The sequence below is a fragment of the Telopea speciosissima genome, chromosome 4 (genome assembly GCF_018873765.1).
Source record: "Telopea speciosissima isolate NSW1024214 ecotype Mountain lineage chromosome 4, Tspe_v1, whole genome shotgun sequence".
NCBI lineage: Eukaryota > Viridiplantae > Streptophyta > Magnoliopsida > Proteales > Proteaceae > Telopea > Telopea speciosissima.
In genome coordinates this window covers 64,463,766-64,480,025 of record NC_057919.1, presented here as the reverse complement: position 1 = coordinate 64,480,025, position 16,260 = coordinate 64,463,766, and the positions used below count along the sequence as shown (strand labels likewise).

Genomic DNA, 16,260 nt, shown 5'->3' with positions numbered 1-16,260 from the left:
TCGTTTCTGTTTTGCTATAAACTGATTTTCCCATTGTTCTTAGTGTTGATGCTACTAGGATTTCAGGTAGTAGGTCTAGAACTCTAAGAATCAATCTAAAAGTTCAAAAATCGATAACAGAATCTCTGAGAATTATCAAAAATAACTATATGAAATTTGAGTACAATCCATGTAGTATAGCAACAACAAAACTGAACTGAATGAAGAAATATAAGATCTGCAAGGTATAGAGGTTGAAAGGATTTGATCTGTAGATCTTGATAGATAGATAGAAGAGACAACACGACTATGAAACCACCTAAGCCCCACTTGGAATCTACTACGCACGCTACAGAATTCACAGCAGCAAAACTTCATAAAACCAAACTGAATATATTTCATAAATTGGTGTCTAAGGCCCTAGGACACTTATCTATATATAGATTTTATAAACTGGCGCTCTAACAGTTCTTAAACTCCACTTGGAATAGTCAACTATACTAGTATTTGACATTCCTTCTCAAACTATGACTTAAAAACAGAACATTGACTTAGAATGTAGTATGGATTTGAATTTCACATGGGTGTGTATCATTCTCTCTTTGGTTCAGGACTTCCAATAATCTCTCTTTAGTCATGCTAGGACCAGATTCTGTAAGTCCTCTCACTTTGTATCATCATCTCATATATCTTGTATGTAATTTCTTCTTCTTACACATATTACACTAAGTTAAAAGAAAACAGATTTTTTTTCTTGTCTTTTGAAATTCGATGATATGATGATGTCTGTAGAACATGGACATTATATATAGAAAACTCAGAAGCTAAAACTAGACAAACAAGTCTTAGGATTTTGAATGAAGAGAGAGAACTGACCAAAGTGCACAGCGGTGACGTCGGGGTTGATCCTTTCTCGGGAGGTTTATGGAGGGCCAAGAGTGAACGGTTGCAGACGCCTGGCTCACAAGGTTGCAATGCCTTCGTCGGAGTGGAGAATTGAAAGAGTGAAGATCGGTTTATGGAGGGCCGAGAGTGAAGGTTGCAACGCATTCGCTGGAGTTTGCAGAAGTGACCACCGGAGTTTCTCCAAGCTCTCTTCGTTTTTTCTTTGGAAATAGTATAGAGAGAGGAGACGTCTTTGCACTTTGCTTTTTCATTGGGATGTTGCAAACGTGGAGAGAGGAGAGAGAAGAGAGTGGTTTTGAGGAAAGAGTGGAGAGAGAGAGTCACTGGTTCATGGGGAACCAACACTCCGGTTGTATTTCAAAAGCCAACTGTTGGATATAGCTTTGACAAGTGTTGAGCATCCCTAAGGAGAACCTCACGAACCGTATGGTGAGGGAACCTTAGAGGAAAGAAATCCGTAATGGTGTTAGTTGGTCTCAGTTGGGCACCTGTATGGCGACAACCAACCATTGAGAACAACCAGTACATAATCAGGCTAGGCGCAGCACCAGGCCATTTACTAACCAGTCAGTCCGGTATCGAGCTTTAACCGGTCGGGCCTACTGGTGCGGCCCACATTTGACACCCCTAATTTCTATGAATCACAATGACCCTAGTTCAATTAACGGCATGACTAAGGGTTTTTGAGTCTCAATCGGGAAGCTCTTAAGCAAACATAACGGTAGATTTTGTTTCGGATCATATGTTGAAACAATGTCTTTAATTTTATCTAACCCATTATTAGATTGATTGAGAATTCCCATCCCATATTAGTTGTGTTAGGGAATTCATATAGAAGCTATAAAATATTGATGGGAAGAAAGAGAAAGCATCCTTGCTGAGTTTCTAGGGTTTTGGAAGAACATACATTTTGCCTTTTGATAGTAGCTTGGAATTTATAAAAGTTGCTCTCTTTGTTGGAGCTGATGCTCGAAAACAAAAGGAAAAAAGGAGGGAAGGAATATGATTTTGCGAGTCCACCCGAATGCAATGGGATTAAACATTAATCTCGTATGGAGGCATATTCTCAAGCTAGAGAGGCCCATACGGTGCTTATTGCAGTCCAATCGGCTGAAATTGACCTTTGGGTAGTTATGTAATCGGTTAAGCCTTTTATTTTTGTGGGTTTAATTATAATGGACCTAATTTATAAGCCCAAAAAGTGGGGATAAAACCAGTACACGGGATTAGTAGTTAAGTTGAGTATTTGAGTTAGATTAGAATACTTAATAGCTAGATAGAGTTCTGTTTTAAGTTTATTTACTTTATTATGTTAGAGTGATTAGAGTTCTTTTATGAATCAAATTAGGAATTTTAGTACTTTATATATGTTGTACACCCCCATCATTAAAGATGATTTGAGTAAAGAATGCGAGTTTTAAGAGTTTTGGTGCTGTTGAGCAGTCCATACAGGATTGGTATTCCAAACTTGATTTCTTCTCCTCTTATCTTCTCTTCTTCTCTCTTCTTCCTCTCAAGAAGATTGATCTCATCTCTTTTTTCTCTCTTTCTATCGATCCGATTTCTTCCCTTAACAACACTGTTGCTTCCTTTATCTCAGATCTGATCACGGATTTGATCATTGGGCCTGCTTGCATCTAAGATCTATAATCTGGATTTTTCAGATTTTATTATTTGGTATCAGAGCAAACTCGCCCATGGATTCCATTGTGTTCAAGGCTAGAGTTCTCTTGCCAACTTAAAACTTGCTATTTTTTTCATTGATGAAGGGAAAAGTAACAACTTTGTCTTAAAGTCTATGGTGGACATGTTATCAAAAACCAATGAAATTATCTTTGAATCTGAAGATGATGTAATCATTGAATTTTCAATTTGTCCATATGATGGTGCTAATTGTGAGGTGTAGATTCTTCGAAACACATCATTAGAGTTGGTCAATAATGGTTGGAAGATTGATAGGGTATTCTCGATCCTGAAATCAAATGTATATATGTTAAAGTCCTCTCATCTACAGTGCAATTTTGTTTTGAAAGGGTTGCGAAGTGATAACTCCTTAAATTTGGTCAAAGCGACACCAACAATGCAACCACAGGAAGAGCCGAAAGGTCAATGCAAGAGGAAGACCACTCTGATATGGGACAATAAGACATGGCAATGGGAGACATGATCATGGGTGAAGCAACAACAGACTCTAATGCAACAATGGATGTTCTTCATATTGAGTTTGTTATTCCCCATATATTTCAAGACTCAGATGCAACATCGAAGCTTCATATCTTGGATTTTGTTCGGGTTGCAGACAAGGAACTGCAAGCACCCATTAAAGTATTCTTGTTCCTACTGTTCTACAAAACTCGAGGTCGTGTTTTTCTCAACACCAGGGGAATTAATGCAGTTGCATTAGACATAAATCTCGTATGGAGGCATATGCTCAAGCTCCAATGGCTGAAATTGACCTTTGGGTAGTTATATTATCGGTTAGGCTTTTTATTGTAATGGACCTAATTTATAAGCCTACTTCTTGGAAGTTTTTAAACACTTTCCATTAGTCATAAATGAGGACCATGAGTACCAGGGTACAGGAGTAGAGATAGCATGCTAAATGAAGATATTTCTTTAGGAGGATTCCTACTAGAGATGAGAGTTTTGTAATAGCAGTTATTATCCATAGCTGAGTCATGAGCACTAGGAAATATGAATAATGAGGGCTCAGTAAATGCATATAAAGATCAAAACACAACAGTCACAACTCCACAGCATTGAGTGAAAATGCCCTCGTTGACATTTTGCTGAAGAGCCAGACACAAGGAATGAGATGCTGACTTCTATTTACACCTCTTAGTGAATTTGCAGAAGCAGAAAGCCGTGTAGTCATCCTTGGATCTTGAAGCTACAACTATACTAAGTTTGGATTAGTTTTCTAAATAGGTCAGAATACAAATTAATTCTGTTCAATTTATTTAGTTCTATCCTTTGCTGCAGAAATGGAAATAGGGTATCTTTGTACACATTTGGGGTTTTGCTCCATTGTATTTTATCTTGTAACAGAAAAACTACATAATGCCAATACAGGAATATGTGTTTGCAAAGTCATATTTTCATCTGCTTACGGTTCTGCCTTACTGTTACAATGAGTGTAGGGTGTACTTAAAAAATCCTATGTATATATATATGTAGATTTATTTATGATCTCCCTCCATCTTGCAATGACAGTGCTTTCCATTTTCGGTTGTCACAAATTCTTTGTCCATCACACAAATTAAGTACTTAGCTTAATAAAGTTACAATTTCCCCCTTTTGTGTTGAAAGGCACAGCGGAGTATTCCAAGTATTTCATTAACATGCACATATGGTTTCATGTTTTGTTTGTGAATATTGGTCAATTCCCTTAGTATCATAATGTTTATCTTGACTAGATACAGTAGTCTGCATCGCATGGAAATAGATCATGTGGAAGAACCACAAGGTTAGTGGAAATACTACGATGGATGGTGAATGTCACAGAGATGAAATATTACTTAATTATGTTTTAAGTCACATTCTTCCATTTCCCTCTTTGCAGATAGAGTTGATATGAACAGACTAAGTTGGTCACAACATCACTATACTAATTGGGTAGGTGCATGATGATGGGGTGAGTGTTCAGTCGACACCTTCATACTACGACAAGTAATTAGTTATCTGTAGCCTTTTTTAGTTCTTCCAAATAATGGAATGAAATTGTCTTCATTTTCTCTCCTATTATGTGTGACCATTTCTTTCATTGTGATACCTGTACCGTTGTAACTGCAATTTTCTTTTATTTTTTCATTCTGTGTTTCCTTTTTCTTGTCAAGGTTATCTATCCATGTTGCTGATATCATCAATATTATGATATCTGGACCCGTCTGGCTCGCTGATTAATTAGATTGATCTATTACAGGTCCCCAAGATCAATAGGAAAAACCTTTCAATGTTTGATCTATTCATTCAGTCTTCCTGGGCTGCAAATTCATTTCTATCATTTTGACTGGTTCCCCGTAATGATAGCCTATGGTGTTTACTTTGCATTTATGCCCCACCACCATTGGCTGAAAGTAGAAAATTTTGAACTGATCTATCTGATTATGTGAGAAATATTACAATACCTATCATGGTTGTCGGTGATTTTAATCAGGTTTTATACCCAGGTGAAAAGCTGGGAGGGAATTTGCAAGAATCATAACTTCAAGCAATGTATCAAGGATTACAAGGAGCAAAAGAGCAGGGGTGGTCGCATGAAGTAGTTTAAACGGATTGTCAAGAGGTATCTATTGCCCATAACTGGGCAGTGAAGTCAAGGCTGTGTAAACTCTCGACGTCAATTTTTAAGAATGTAGAAACTGCTCTATTTAAGTAATCAAGTTTTTTCTTTGTATCATAAAAAATATATATATGGCATATGAGTTAGAATACAGTAGCACAGAGGATACAGACATACAGTAGCACCCTCTCTCTATCTCTCTCCTCCTCACATGAAATGACCTCTATCCTCTTTATGTATGAAAACTGTTTTGTCACTCTTCATTTCTGCTCTCGTAATACCGCTTGCTCAGAAAACCTTCTTCCATAAAATAAATATTACCACTGAGAACATATGTTGACTAGGAGAGAATTTTATAGGTTCACAGTGAGATGTTTTAAGGTTCTAAAAGATTTGGTTCATGTTTCAGTGGCGTAATGGGAAAGACAGAGATGATGAATTTTTTTTTTTTCCATTGACACGAGATGGGTGTGATAGGCATTTGCTACGAGAATTTGATAGGCTGATGGATGTAAGGTAATTTTTATCCATTTTTTCAAATCTTTCTTTCAGAGAGTCCAACTCTGTAAAGAAAGTTTCTGTGACATGGTCGGGCAGCCCAACACAACTCGGTCGGTCAGTTGGCCTACCTAACAAATGATGAGAGGAATTTTGAAAAGTCTTTCTCACTATTCAGAACAGTAGAGTTTTCGATCTTCATGTTCTCGCCTCCACCGATCAGATTCTCACTCAAATCGGAGCCTTTATGCATTGGTAGGCTTTCGACTCAATCTAATACGTGGGCGCAGTTTGGTTTGACAAAACCCTCACAAGGAAGTCCCAGTCTTTGAGTTGCACTTGATAATCTTATATCAGATCTCTTCAAGCTCAAAGTGAGCTTTCTGGCACAGTTTCCAGGTTGGGTGTGAATCAATGTAATACATATCTAGTGCCAGCAAATTCAATTAGAAGTTAAACATCAAGGATGAGTTTGTTAGCCCACCCCATTATTCTGTAATCCTGCCAAACTCCAGCTGTAATATCTAAACTGGAAATAAAATATCTGACTTCGGAACTTCGGAACCCACCAGAATCAAACACTTGTCAATTTTCATGGTCCCAATGACACAGACTAGAAGATTGTTGGACCAATGATCCAACTCTGCCCTATCATTTAGGGAATTTTCTATATCTTTGTCAATCTCTCTCTCTCTCTGTGACATGGTTCTAAGTATTGGCATCGTATCGTCCGATACAAGTGATACATTCCGGTTTTACTAGTCATCGATACCGATATTGTGTCGATACCATATCGGTAGCACAGTATGGACAAAGGGTAAAATTGTTAAAAAAACCTTATTTTTAAAGGAAATTCAGGGATAATTTTGTCTAATACAATCGATCCAGGCCGATATCGTATCAGTATCATATCGATTTTGCATATTGCCGATACTCGTTCTGATACCGTGCACTAAAACCATGCACACAGAAATCCAAACTCAAAGCCACATTCCCCCTCTCCCCCTTCTCTTCTCTGGGTTGGTGAATTTTTCTTTAAACTGGGAGATGAGAAAAGGGCATACTTAGTACAAGAGGCTTCCGCCACCACAGGTTCAGGGAGAGTCATAATGTACGCAGCCTTACCGCCATTTCACGGAGAGGTTGTTTTCCGACTTGAACCCACAGTCACTAGGTCGCAATGAAACAACCTTACCATTATGTCTAAGATTAACCGTTGATAGTAGATAGTAGTGTTAAAAGTGATTAATTCTTGTTAGTTTTGCTCATGTATTTTTACATCTGAAGCGTACCTTGTCGTCTATTCATGTACTTTTTTTCTTCTTTTTTTTAATATTTATCGCTTACCTTTTAGTTGAAAAGGATTGTTAATATCATTCTAATCGGTTTAACTTTTTGACTTTAGATACTCTGAGTGGGACACCAGTAAGATGTCTTAGGCTTTAAGAAGTTGGTGGAGGAGCTACTTTTGATTAAATTCTCATTATGATATCGTTTGAATCTTTCTCAATAACTAATTTTAGAAAAACAATGTCTTAATCGAAGATTACAACACATGCCAGGAAAGGATTATGATCACTAACCCTAATCTTTCCTATTATCTGTCTAAATAAAATAAATGTTTGTATGGTTGATAGGCATTGGAAAGGTCAGTGTGACTCATTCATTGGAATTGGTTCTTTCTTTGTAGCCATTGTAGCTGTTTTGAACTTGTAGAAACAATAAGCTAAGGAAAACATAAAAAAACCAATGTGAAGGACAGAGAGGGGGGGGGGGGTGTGAAGGGCATTATTCTCATTAATGTCTCCAGGGAATGTCTCCTCAAAAGCTCCAACTCTAACCAACTTTGATTAGGTTAGAAAAAATATTTATAATGAGATCAGCCAGGGAATCATAGGTGAAATACCAATAATTTAATTTTTAAAAGGAAAAAAGAATGTTGCTTGACCGCGCTCTTACGTTTAGACAGAACAGTATGAAAATGTCACCCTGTATCTGTCTCTGTGAAATAAAAAATCTCATCCATATTGATGCCCCTACGCATGCTCTCATTGGCTCTGCGTTTTTTATGATCACACAACTATGGATTGTTCTTTTGTCCCTTTTAAAATTATATTATAAAAGAGTGAAAAAGTTCTCCAAGCTGCCTGGGAAGGGTACACTAGCCATAGATTAAGGTATCAGAATCGATTGGCTGTATCAAGATCATTGGTACAAAACATAGGGGGCAAAAAAAATAATTTTAAGGTATTAGAATATTGGGGGAAAAGTGTTCGATTTGGCACAATATGGCTGATCCGTATCAGTATTGTATTGACGAAAATTGATACCTGTCACGATACCGTAAACTAAAACTTGACACTAGCCGTCTCTCTCTCCCTCTCTCTCACACACACACACATACACCTCATTGGTGTGCTTCTCTATTCCGCTTGGTAAAAGAACCCTATCCGGGGAAAGAGATGTCAACAATATAAGGATTCTTTCCCACGTCCTTTCACATCTTGACCATATGGAACCTACACTAATAATCAATCTCGAGCCCATATCACCTATTTGTGGTTATACCCTTCAAGTACGGTTCGATGCTTACGTATATCTCATCTGCTACGATTAAAAAGGATTGAGCTCCTCTCCCGTGCGACACGGTGTACAGCTCACATCGTGCGTTTGAGGAGGCCTCGATCCACATGCCAGTACACTGGGATGTGTCATCGTGTGGATCGGAGCTCCCCAGTCGCACGATGTGCGCTACACATTGTGAAGTGCACAAGTGTGCTGGAGAGGAGCCAGATTTGATTAAAAATGCATGAAAATGTCTTTATAAAAATTTAAAAAAAAAATAAAAAATGACACATGTCATCCTTTTTTTTTTTTTTTTGGTAAAAAGTAAATTCATTGAGGAATACGAGAAGAAGCCAAGGCTTCAGAGTTACATAACTCTACAAGCCAAGGAGAGGATAATGGCCACACTATCGTGCTCGTCACCAACATGGCTTTCCGGGCAAGAGTATCAAAAACTACATTGCAAACTCTTGGAATATGAGAGAAACTACAGATTTCAAGTACATATGCTAGATATAAGATGTCTCTTTTAATGAGAAGGACTTCCAATCCTGGTTCCACTGGTTACTGATGCAGGTGATAATGTCTTGGTTATTTGACTCCACCATGATATTCAAAAAATCTTCCTGAAGGGCATAAAGAAGTCCTATTCGAATAGCCTCAACTTCTCCAATCAGGATAGAGGAGAAAAAAAAACACATGTCATCACCTAATCATATGTGAAAACTTCTCGAATGAATAGATGATCTAGATTCCTCTCTAACCATGTGAACCCTCTTGTTTGCATAGAAACTGATTTCCATACCATGATTGGTGGAGGTACGGGAGATTCTTCCCATCATGGTTGGCCACGTGGAAAACTTTTCTCTTAAAAAAATTTGAGACATTTTTTTATAAATAGAAAAAATAGAGAATTTAAGGATAATTAATAAACGTCGCATAAGACATAAAATAAAGAGAAAATGAGAACCTGACAACTGGCTTGACGAGAACACTGCCTTACCTTGCCGGCCTGGTGATCTTTCAGCGGGGCCCACTCCCCCATAGCGGAAAATTAAAGTTCGATTACAGCCAATCTGGTCTACGTGTGGACCACGCCGTTGCTCACTACTAACCTTAGGAAAACAACGGACGTTATGTTTTCTAAGGCCGCGTTTGGTGGACGTTTTTATTTTTATTGTTTTTTACTTTAACCATGGTAAAAGAAGAATCCTTTCTTTTCTTTTCTTTTCTTTTCTCTCTCTCTCTCTCTCTCTCTCTCTCTCGTGTCTGGAGTCTGGAGACTCTGGACTATCAAAACTACACCGTTCGATTTCCATCATGTGGGACTTTGACTTTTATTTCGATCATAAATGACAATGTGCTGGATTGAATAATATCCTATTAATTTTCAATGGATTCAAATAATTTTTGAATGTATATATATTTTTAATACGGATTCTCTCATAAATGTATATGAACGTGAATTGAATACGAATTTTCGACAATCCATTGACATCTTTACCATTTTATTGACTAAGGTTAAGGTTGAGACTTGAGAATTCAACTACTCTTTCTTCTATTCTTCTTAGTCTTTGATTTTCTTACGTTTTTTTCTTTTGATTTTATCTTATAATTATTTTAATAGATATGTGATTCAATGTATCACAGTGCATAAAATAATATATATAAACCAATAAAAATCTAAAAAAATAATCGCATTATCTTAACTAATAAAATTAAAAAAAATAAAAAATAAAATCCAATAAGGTAACTTAATTGAATAGACGGACACAAAAATATATTTCAGACATTTTATTACCATTGGATTGCTAAACTAATCGGATAATAATTAGTCGGCTAGGGAGATTATCATATTCGTACCCAATTAGTTTTTGAACATATACGAATGTGGATCGAATAAGGATTTTCAAATATCCGTTGACATCTTAGCTTATGAATATTAGAACTTGTATGGCCCAAACCTACATTGGATCATATCACCTATTGTTATTGACCATCTGATTGGGATACGAGTAGCTCTCTCACAAGAACATGGTTTGAGGGAGCGGATCGTTGATTCCGGTCTAATTGGTTCGGATGTGGCTTCAATTCTGATTCCATTAGATTCGAATGATTTGTATTGATTTTTTTTTAGGGTTCGGTTGATTCTGTTTGATTCTTGATCAATTCTAGATTGAATCGAAAATAGAAATCGATGGAGGCTGATTCTATTGTCAATTTCTGCTTACTTGACCTTGCATAGGAAGGCTCATCGTGTGTTATTCATATGTAATTCCAATCGAATCGGATCAAAACCAGTTCCAAATTCAAATCAATTTGTACTGAATTTTTAGGGTTTAGACTGATTCTACTTGTTTCCCGATTGATCTTGACAATTCCAACTTAATTGGAATAAAAAAATCGATGGAAGCCAATCCCATTGTCAAATTCTGTTTACTTGAACCTTTTCACCCATCAATTTAAATCACGGTATTGAGTATTGTATCGGACATGCCAATACCAATATTGATACCAATAGTAATCAAGATATCACTCCGATTCCTGATCAAACGATCAGGTTTTTGTTAAAAAAAAAAAAAATTAAATCCATACTATATTGGTCAATCCATATCAGCTTGGTCAATTTTGATATGTCGATCACGGTTTGAAGAATTGGTACTGGATTGGTCGATTCGTATCAATATCAGTGAAGATCAATACCGATTCTTAAATCGATCCCATATCAAAGGATCGATTCGAATAAGGGTAAAAATGTAAAAAAAAATCACTTTAATTTTTTTGGTTTTCGAAAAACATGATTGATTCAGACTAATAAGGATCGATCCAGATCGGATACCAATAGGGTTGTAAACGGATCGGATTCGGCTCGGATAGTGCTATATCCGCATCCGATTAACTTCGGATGGATTCGAATAGTGCTAAACAGATACAGACACAGATACGGAACGGATATTTATCCGTTTACATGTAAATATAACTTTTCGGATAGCTATAGCCTATCCGTATCCGCATCCGTTTAGCTTTTAGACGAATTCGGATGATGCTAAACAAATATGAATATAGATACGAAAACAGATTTTGGCTATTCATTTACATCCCTAGATACCAATACTGATTATTAAAACCCTAATGCTGATTCGATACCAATATTTAATTCCATATTTGCACCGGAAGGCTCGGCGTCTATTACTCAAATTAAGGAGCATGGAAGTCCATGTTGCAACGCAGCACAGGATAAGAGAGAAGAGACTCTTAGAGAGAAAGTTTTTTATTTTTTTTTTTTGGGGTAAAATGAGAGAAATAATTGAGAAACAAGAGAACTGAGGGGGGGGGGAAGAAAACAAAAAACCGAAAGTTACGATACGTTACGTTATTAAAAAATGTAACGGAAAACGTGATAACGGAGGAGAGAGAGAGAGAGAGACAGAGAGAGAAAGAAAAACGCGTTTGAGTTAGTTAGCATTGGATTTGGACGGACATGGGAATTGGGACTTTTGAGGTGCAAACTGGAAACCCTAGAATAGAGATAGATGATGAGGATGCCGTCATTCTTTCGTTTTCTTATTTTTTATTTATTAAAAAAGTTCTTCTAATTTAATACTTCCTTACACACACCCCGAGTCAACTAAAAACTTCTTATCTTCAATTCACTATTACGCCTTCATTTTCTTCAGAATTACAAAGCTACCCTTAGTTTATTTCTATTTTTTTTTCTCTTTTTTTTTTGGGGTTACATAATTACGGTACCCACGATATCATCGCTGTGTAGAAGCTTTTTGTCAATCTCCAAAGTGCTTTTCAGTTTTCTCCCGTAACCCTAATCCTAACCCTAACCCTAACCCTAACCCTAACCTAGTGTCAAATTGGTTTCATTAATATTTAAAATTATTTTTGGGAGAGAGTTCTCTGTGGGGGGGAGCATGGTCCTATACATGCAGTGGGGATGAACATTCTTGCCTTTCATGGGGTCAAAGCAGTCATTTCACCTCCTCTTTATCTAGACGTAGCATGTACGTTCCCTTGTAGAATTCTTTTTCTAGTGAAAGTAAAAAATTTTAGGGTTAATATCAAGGATTTTAAGCTTTAGAATTGGGGTTGAATTGTTCAGAATCAATTGGAAATGGTCCCAAAAACCCTAGAATCAATCACTTCAAAATGTCTTGGATCAAGATCAGTCACGATTGATTATGATCTGAAAGCATTGATATGATTCTGATTTTTGAGAGAGAGAGACAGAGTTTTAAGTTTCTAGTGTTTGATACTCTCTAAACCTAAGGGAAAGGCTTCCTCATAATGCCAATGTGAGGGAAATCTACTCGTAGATATCATTCATCTGGAACCCACATGGTCAGAGCAATAAAGAGAAAATAATAAAAAATCTCATGTGAGAAGAAAATAGTACTCTGATTATCTGGCATCGTCGTGGCAATTTCTTTTCCATAATTACTCAAATGTTCAAAAGCAAAACATATATATAAGCTGTCTTATATATGCGCTGATGTAGTAGTCATCCACAGTCTGTAATGGCCCATGCTTGCTTAAAATGATGAAGTAACAGTTCAATAGTGACCTGTTATTCACATAGCAAGCATAACTAATAAGAACTTCAATTAATGGATTCAATAATGCATTTTCTTGAAGTTAAAGCTTCACCATCATCATCATCATCATCAACTGTAACATGAGTATCAATCTAAGTAGATGAAACAAACACAAACTTCCTAGTTAGTCTCAACACAATTCTCATTCCAATTGGATCTAGGTTACCTAAAGAAGAGCCATCAATATTGATTTTGACAAAAAGTGTAATTTTTTTTTTTTTTTTTTGGATTGTTCTGACTATTAGAATGGACCAATACGTTTTTTTGGACAATTTTATATACCACCGGTATCGGTATCAGTATCAGTATCAGGTACCAACGATATCGATATGTATAGACTAATGCGATACCAATACCTTGAACTATGTTTATGGTTACACATTTCCTTCTATTAAGAGAAGTTTTGGATGGCTTTGCTGGCTTATTGATACAACACGCTTACAATAAAAGCCTTACCTTCCATAAAATAAGGTACAAAAAAATAAATGATATTTATTTTACATGTTATAAGAATGTGTTGTCATAGAACCTGTGAAAATATTATTTTTCATACAACATAATTATTTTTAGGAAGAGGGTTCTATGAGCAAGTGGCACAGATGAATTCAGAATGAGATGCAACAAAATGGTAGCGTAAAATAGAGGACAGTAAAGTCATTTTACATGAGGGACGAGGGAGATAAAAACAAAGGTGCTATCATATCCTGTCTGGATTTGGATCCTCTCCAACGCTAGATAGTGTCCAGTACACATCCAATGGATGAGCTGGCATGATCCAAATTGGAATGTGTGTTGGCGTGTGGATCGTGCCACCCCATCTGTTGGATGTACGCTTGACACTGTCCCACACTGGAGAGGAACTGCGTCCTATTCTGCCTCGGTGACTCAGAAAACTTTTTCCCTTTTTTTTTAACAAAAAAATAATATTTGTATTCCCTATAGTCTGCATGAACACTTCCTATGTCTATCTTTCTCCTCCACAAAGCAAGGGATAGATATGTCTTTTCACATGTGGAAGAGAGATATGGGAGAATGGCATAGGGGAAAAATAATAGTTTTTTGTTTTTGTTTTTGTTTTTTTTTTTTTTTTCCCCATTTTTTGGTACAAAATAATAGTTAGTGGGTGTCCAAAAACATAAAAATAAAAGTCAAGTGGTCTTTCCGTAAATAACGACTAAACCAATGTCTAATTCTTAGGCACAATTTTATCTTATAAAATAACCCTCTCTTCCCTCTCTGTGCAGAGACAGCTTGGAGAAGAGAAAGAGTAGCAGTAGAGAGGAAAGCGAAAAGGGGAAAAAAGGAAAAAAAGCTTGAACGTGAGCTTCTTCTGAACAAGAGGAAGAAGAAGAGCAACAACAACAATGGCGAAGTACGCCAGCCTTTTGTTTTTGGTAGCTATCTTCATAGCGACCTTAGTAATCTCATCTTCAAAAGTCGATGCCAGTAGCGATTATCAATTAGGTTGGATTCCGGAGAGATCCACCTGCGATGGATCGATCGGAGAATGTCTCGAGGGTGAAGAGTTCGAAATGGACACAGAGATCAATCGTCGCATTCTAGCTGCCGCTCGTTACATAAGCTATGGGGCACTGCAGCGTAACAGCGTCCCTTGCTCCAGACGAGGTGCCTCTTACTACAATTGCAGGAGAGGAGCTCAAGCTAACCCTTATAGCCGCGGTTGCAGTCGCATTACTCGATGTCGGAGTTAGTTTTCTTCCTTTTTTTTCTCCAATTTCCTTTCCTTTCCCCTTCTTCTTCTTTTTTTCTTTTTTTCTTTTTTTTTTCTCTGGTAAAGAGGGTTGTGGCCTGTGGGTGAACTGGGTTCGTTTGTTTTACATTGGGAAAGGAGGAAAAGAAAAAGGTTGGTGTTGCTCTCTGTAAGGAAGGAATTGGGGATATGGTTATATTTCTCTTGTCATAATAATACTCTGGCTTCTTTGTGTAAAACGATTCTTTTTTCTCTCATTCATGTTATTATTTTTCATTTTTTTTATATAAATTTTGTTTCTGATTTTCTTCTTTATGATTTTATCCTTCTATGGTTATGCAGAGGCAGTGTGTTCTTCTCTGTTTGCTTTTATTTTTTCTTAAAAAAAAAAAAAAAAAAGAACAATTTTTTTTTAGCAGATGATCTCTTGATTATGTTGTAATAGTTGAGATTGTGGGTCTCTGTTGTTCAGTGGAATTCATGGAGTTTCAGTGGTTTTTCTGAATAACTACCACTTTATTGCTCTTCTAAGAGTTTCATCTGTCCCTGTTTGTTGAGATATCAATGGACCCCTTATTCCATCCACTCAGCTTTAATGGTTTCTTCTAAATTTTGGTATAAATGGTAATGGATTAGGTGAGGAATAGAATAAGAAGAAAGAAAAAGGATTATAGCAAGGAAGGCTTGAAAATTAAAACTTTTGAGTGACTTTGTTCTTTGTATGCTGGAAAGTTCGAATTCCATCCTTGAAGCTCTGTTTCTCAATTTTGAAATGATCCCTGAAGAAAAGGTTGAGGTATGAAAATAATAAGAAGAAAGAGAAAAAGGGTGAAATCATGACAGGTAAACAGAGTTGTAACTTGTAAATGAATCCTTCTCGAAAATGGTAAATACAATAAAGGGAAATTTTTGAAAGGAAAAAAAAAAAACTTTTTGAGTCTTTTGGCCAGAAACTAGAGATTCTTTCAAGAACACACCAAGAATTTCAACAGTAATTTTAGGACCTGTCTCTTCCATGCAAACTGCAAAGCCGAAAAATCCACCTAATTCAACAGTTTTTTTAGTTATTTTTTCTTCGCTAATTTGTAAAACCATCACTCTTCCTTTTACTGTGACATTCAATCAATGGCGTCAGTGCTGCATGCTTTAGTCACCTTTAAACAACTCTCCTCCAACTTGTCACCTATGGTGTCATCCGTAAACTACCTTTAATTTATTCATTTTTTTTTTATTATTTTATTTGTTCTAGTTTTATCATTAGGCTTTGGGTTATTCTATAAAATTTTCCTTTTTCGACTTTTAAGATTACATTTGCCTTGGGACAAAGTTTTCCTCCATGGTTTCTCATCAAAAAAAAGTGTTTTCTCCATGGTGAACATTCAATCACCATCCTAGGGTTCACAAACCCTAAAAGGGTTCTACAGTGGCTCCCGTCACTGCGGGGTCTGGGCAAGGTCATAATGTATGTAGGTTTACACCTACTTTCAAAGAGAAGCTGTTTCCAGACTCGAACCACTGACCACTTGATCACAATGGAGCAACCTTACTGCTGCACCAAGGCCTGCCCTCTCCTATAGGATTTTAGTATGTTCTCAAAAATACCCTCCCAATACCTCCTTCTGAACCTTCTTGTATGCTCATGGTTTAGTTCACGGTATTAATGATGGTATTGACCCCGTCGATGCCAATACTAATACCAATTGTTATTGGATCAT

General features: G+C 36.7%; 1 protein-coding gene across 1 annotated transcript; it reads left to right on the top strand.

Moving 5' to 3' along the window:
- Positions 1-14,094: 14,094 nt before the first annotated feature.
- Positions 14,095-14,785, top strand: LOC122657612 (protein RALF-like 33). The gene has a single exon (XM_043852364.1). The coding sequence runs from the start codon at positions 14,199-14,201 to the stop codon at positions 14,544-14,546; it is 348 nt and encodes a 115-aa protein (XP_043708299.1). The 5' UTR covers positions 14,095-14,198; the 3' UTR covers positions 14,547-14,785.
- Positions 14,786-16,260: the final 1,475 nt, after the last annotated feature.

What these genes read in the sequence shown, in the direction of transcription:
- LOC122657612 (XM_043852364.1), top strand. Translation starts at nt 14,199, where the DNA reads ATGGCGAAGTACGCCAGCCTTTTGTTTTTGGTAGCTATCTTCATAGCG.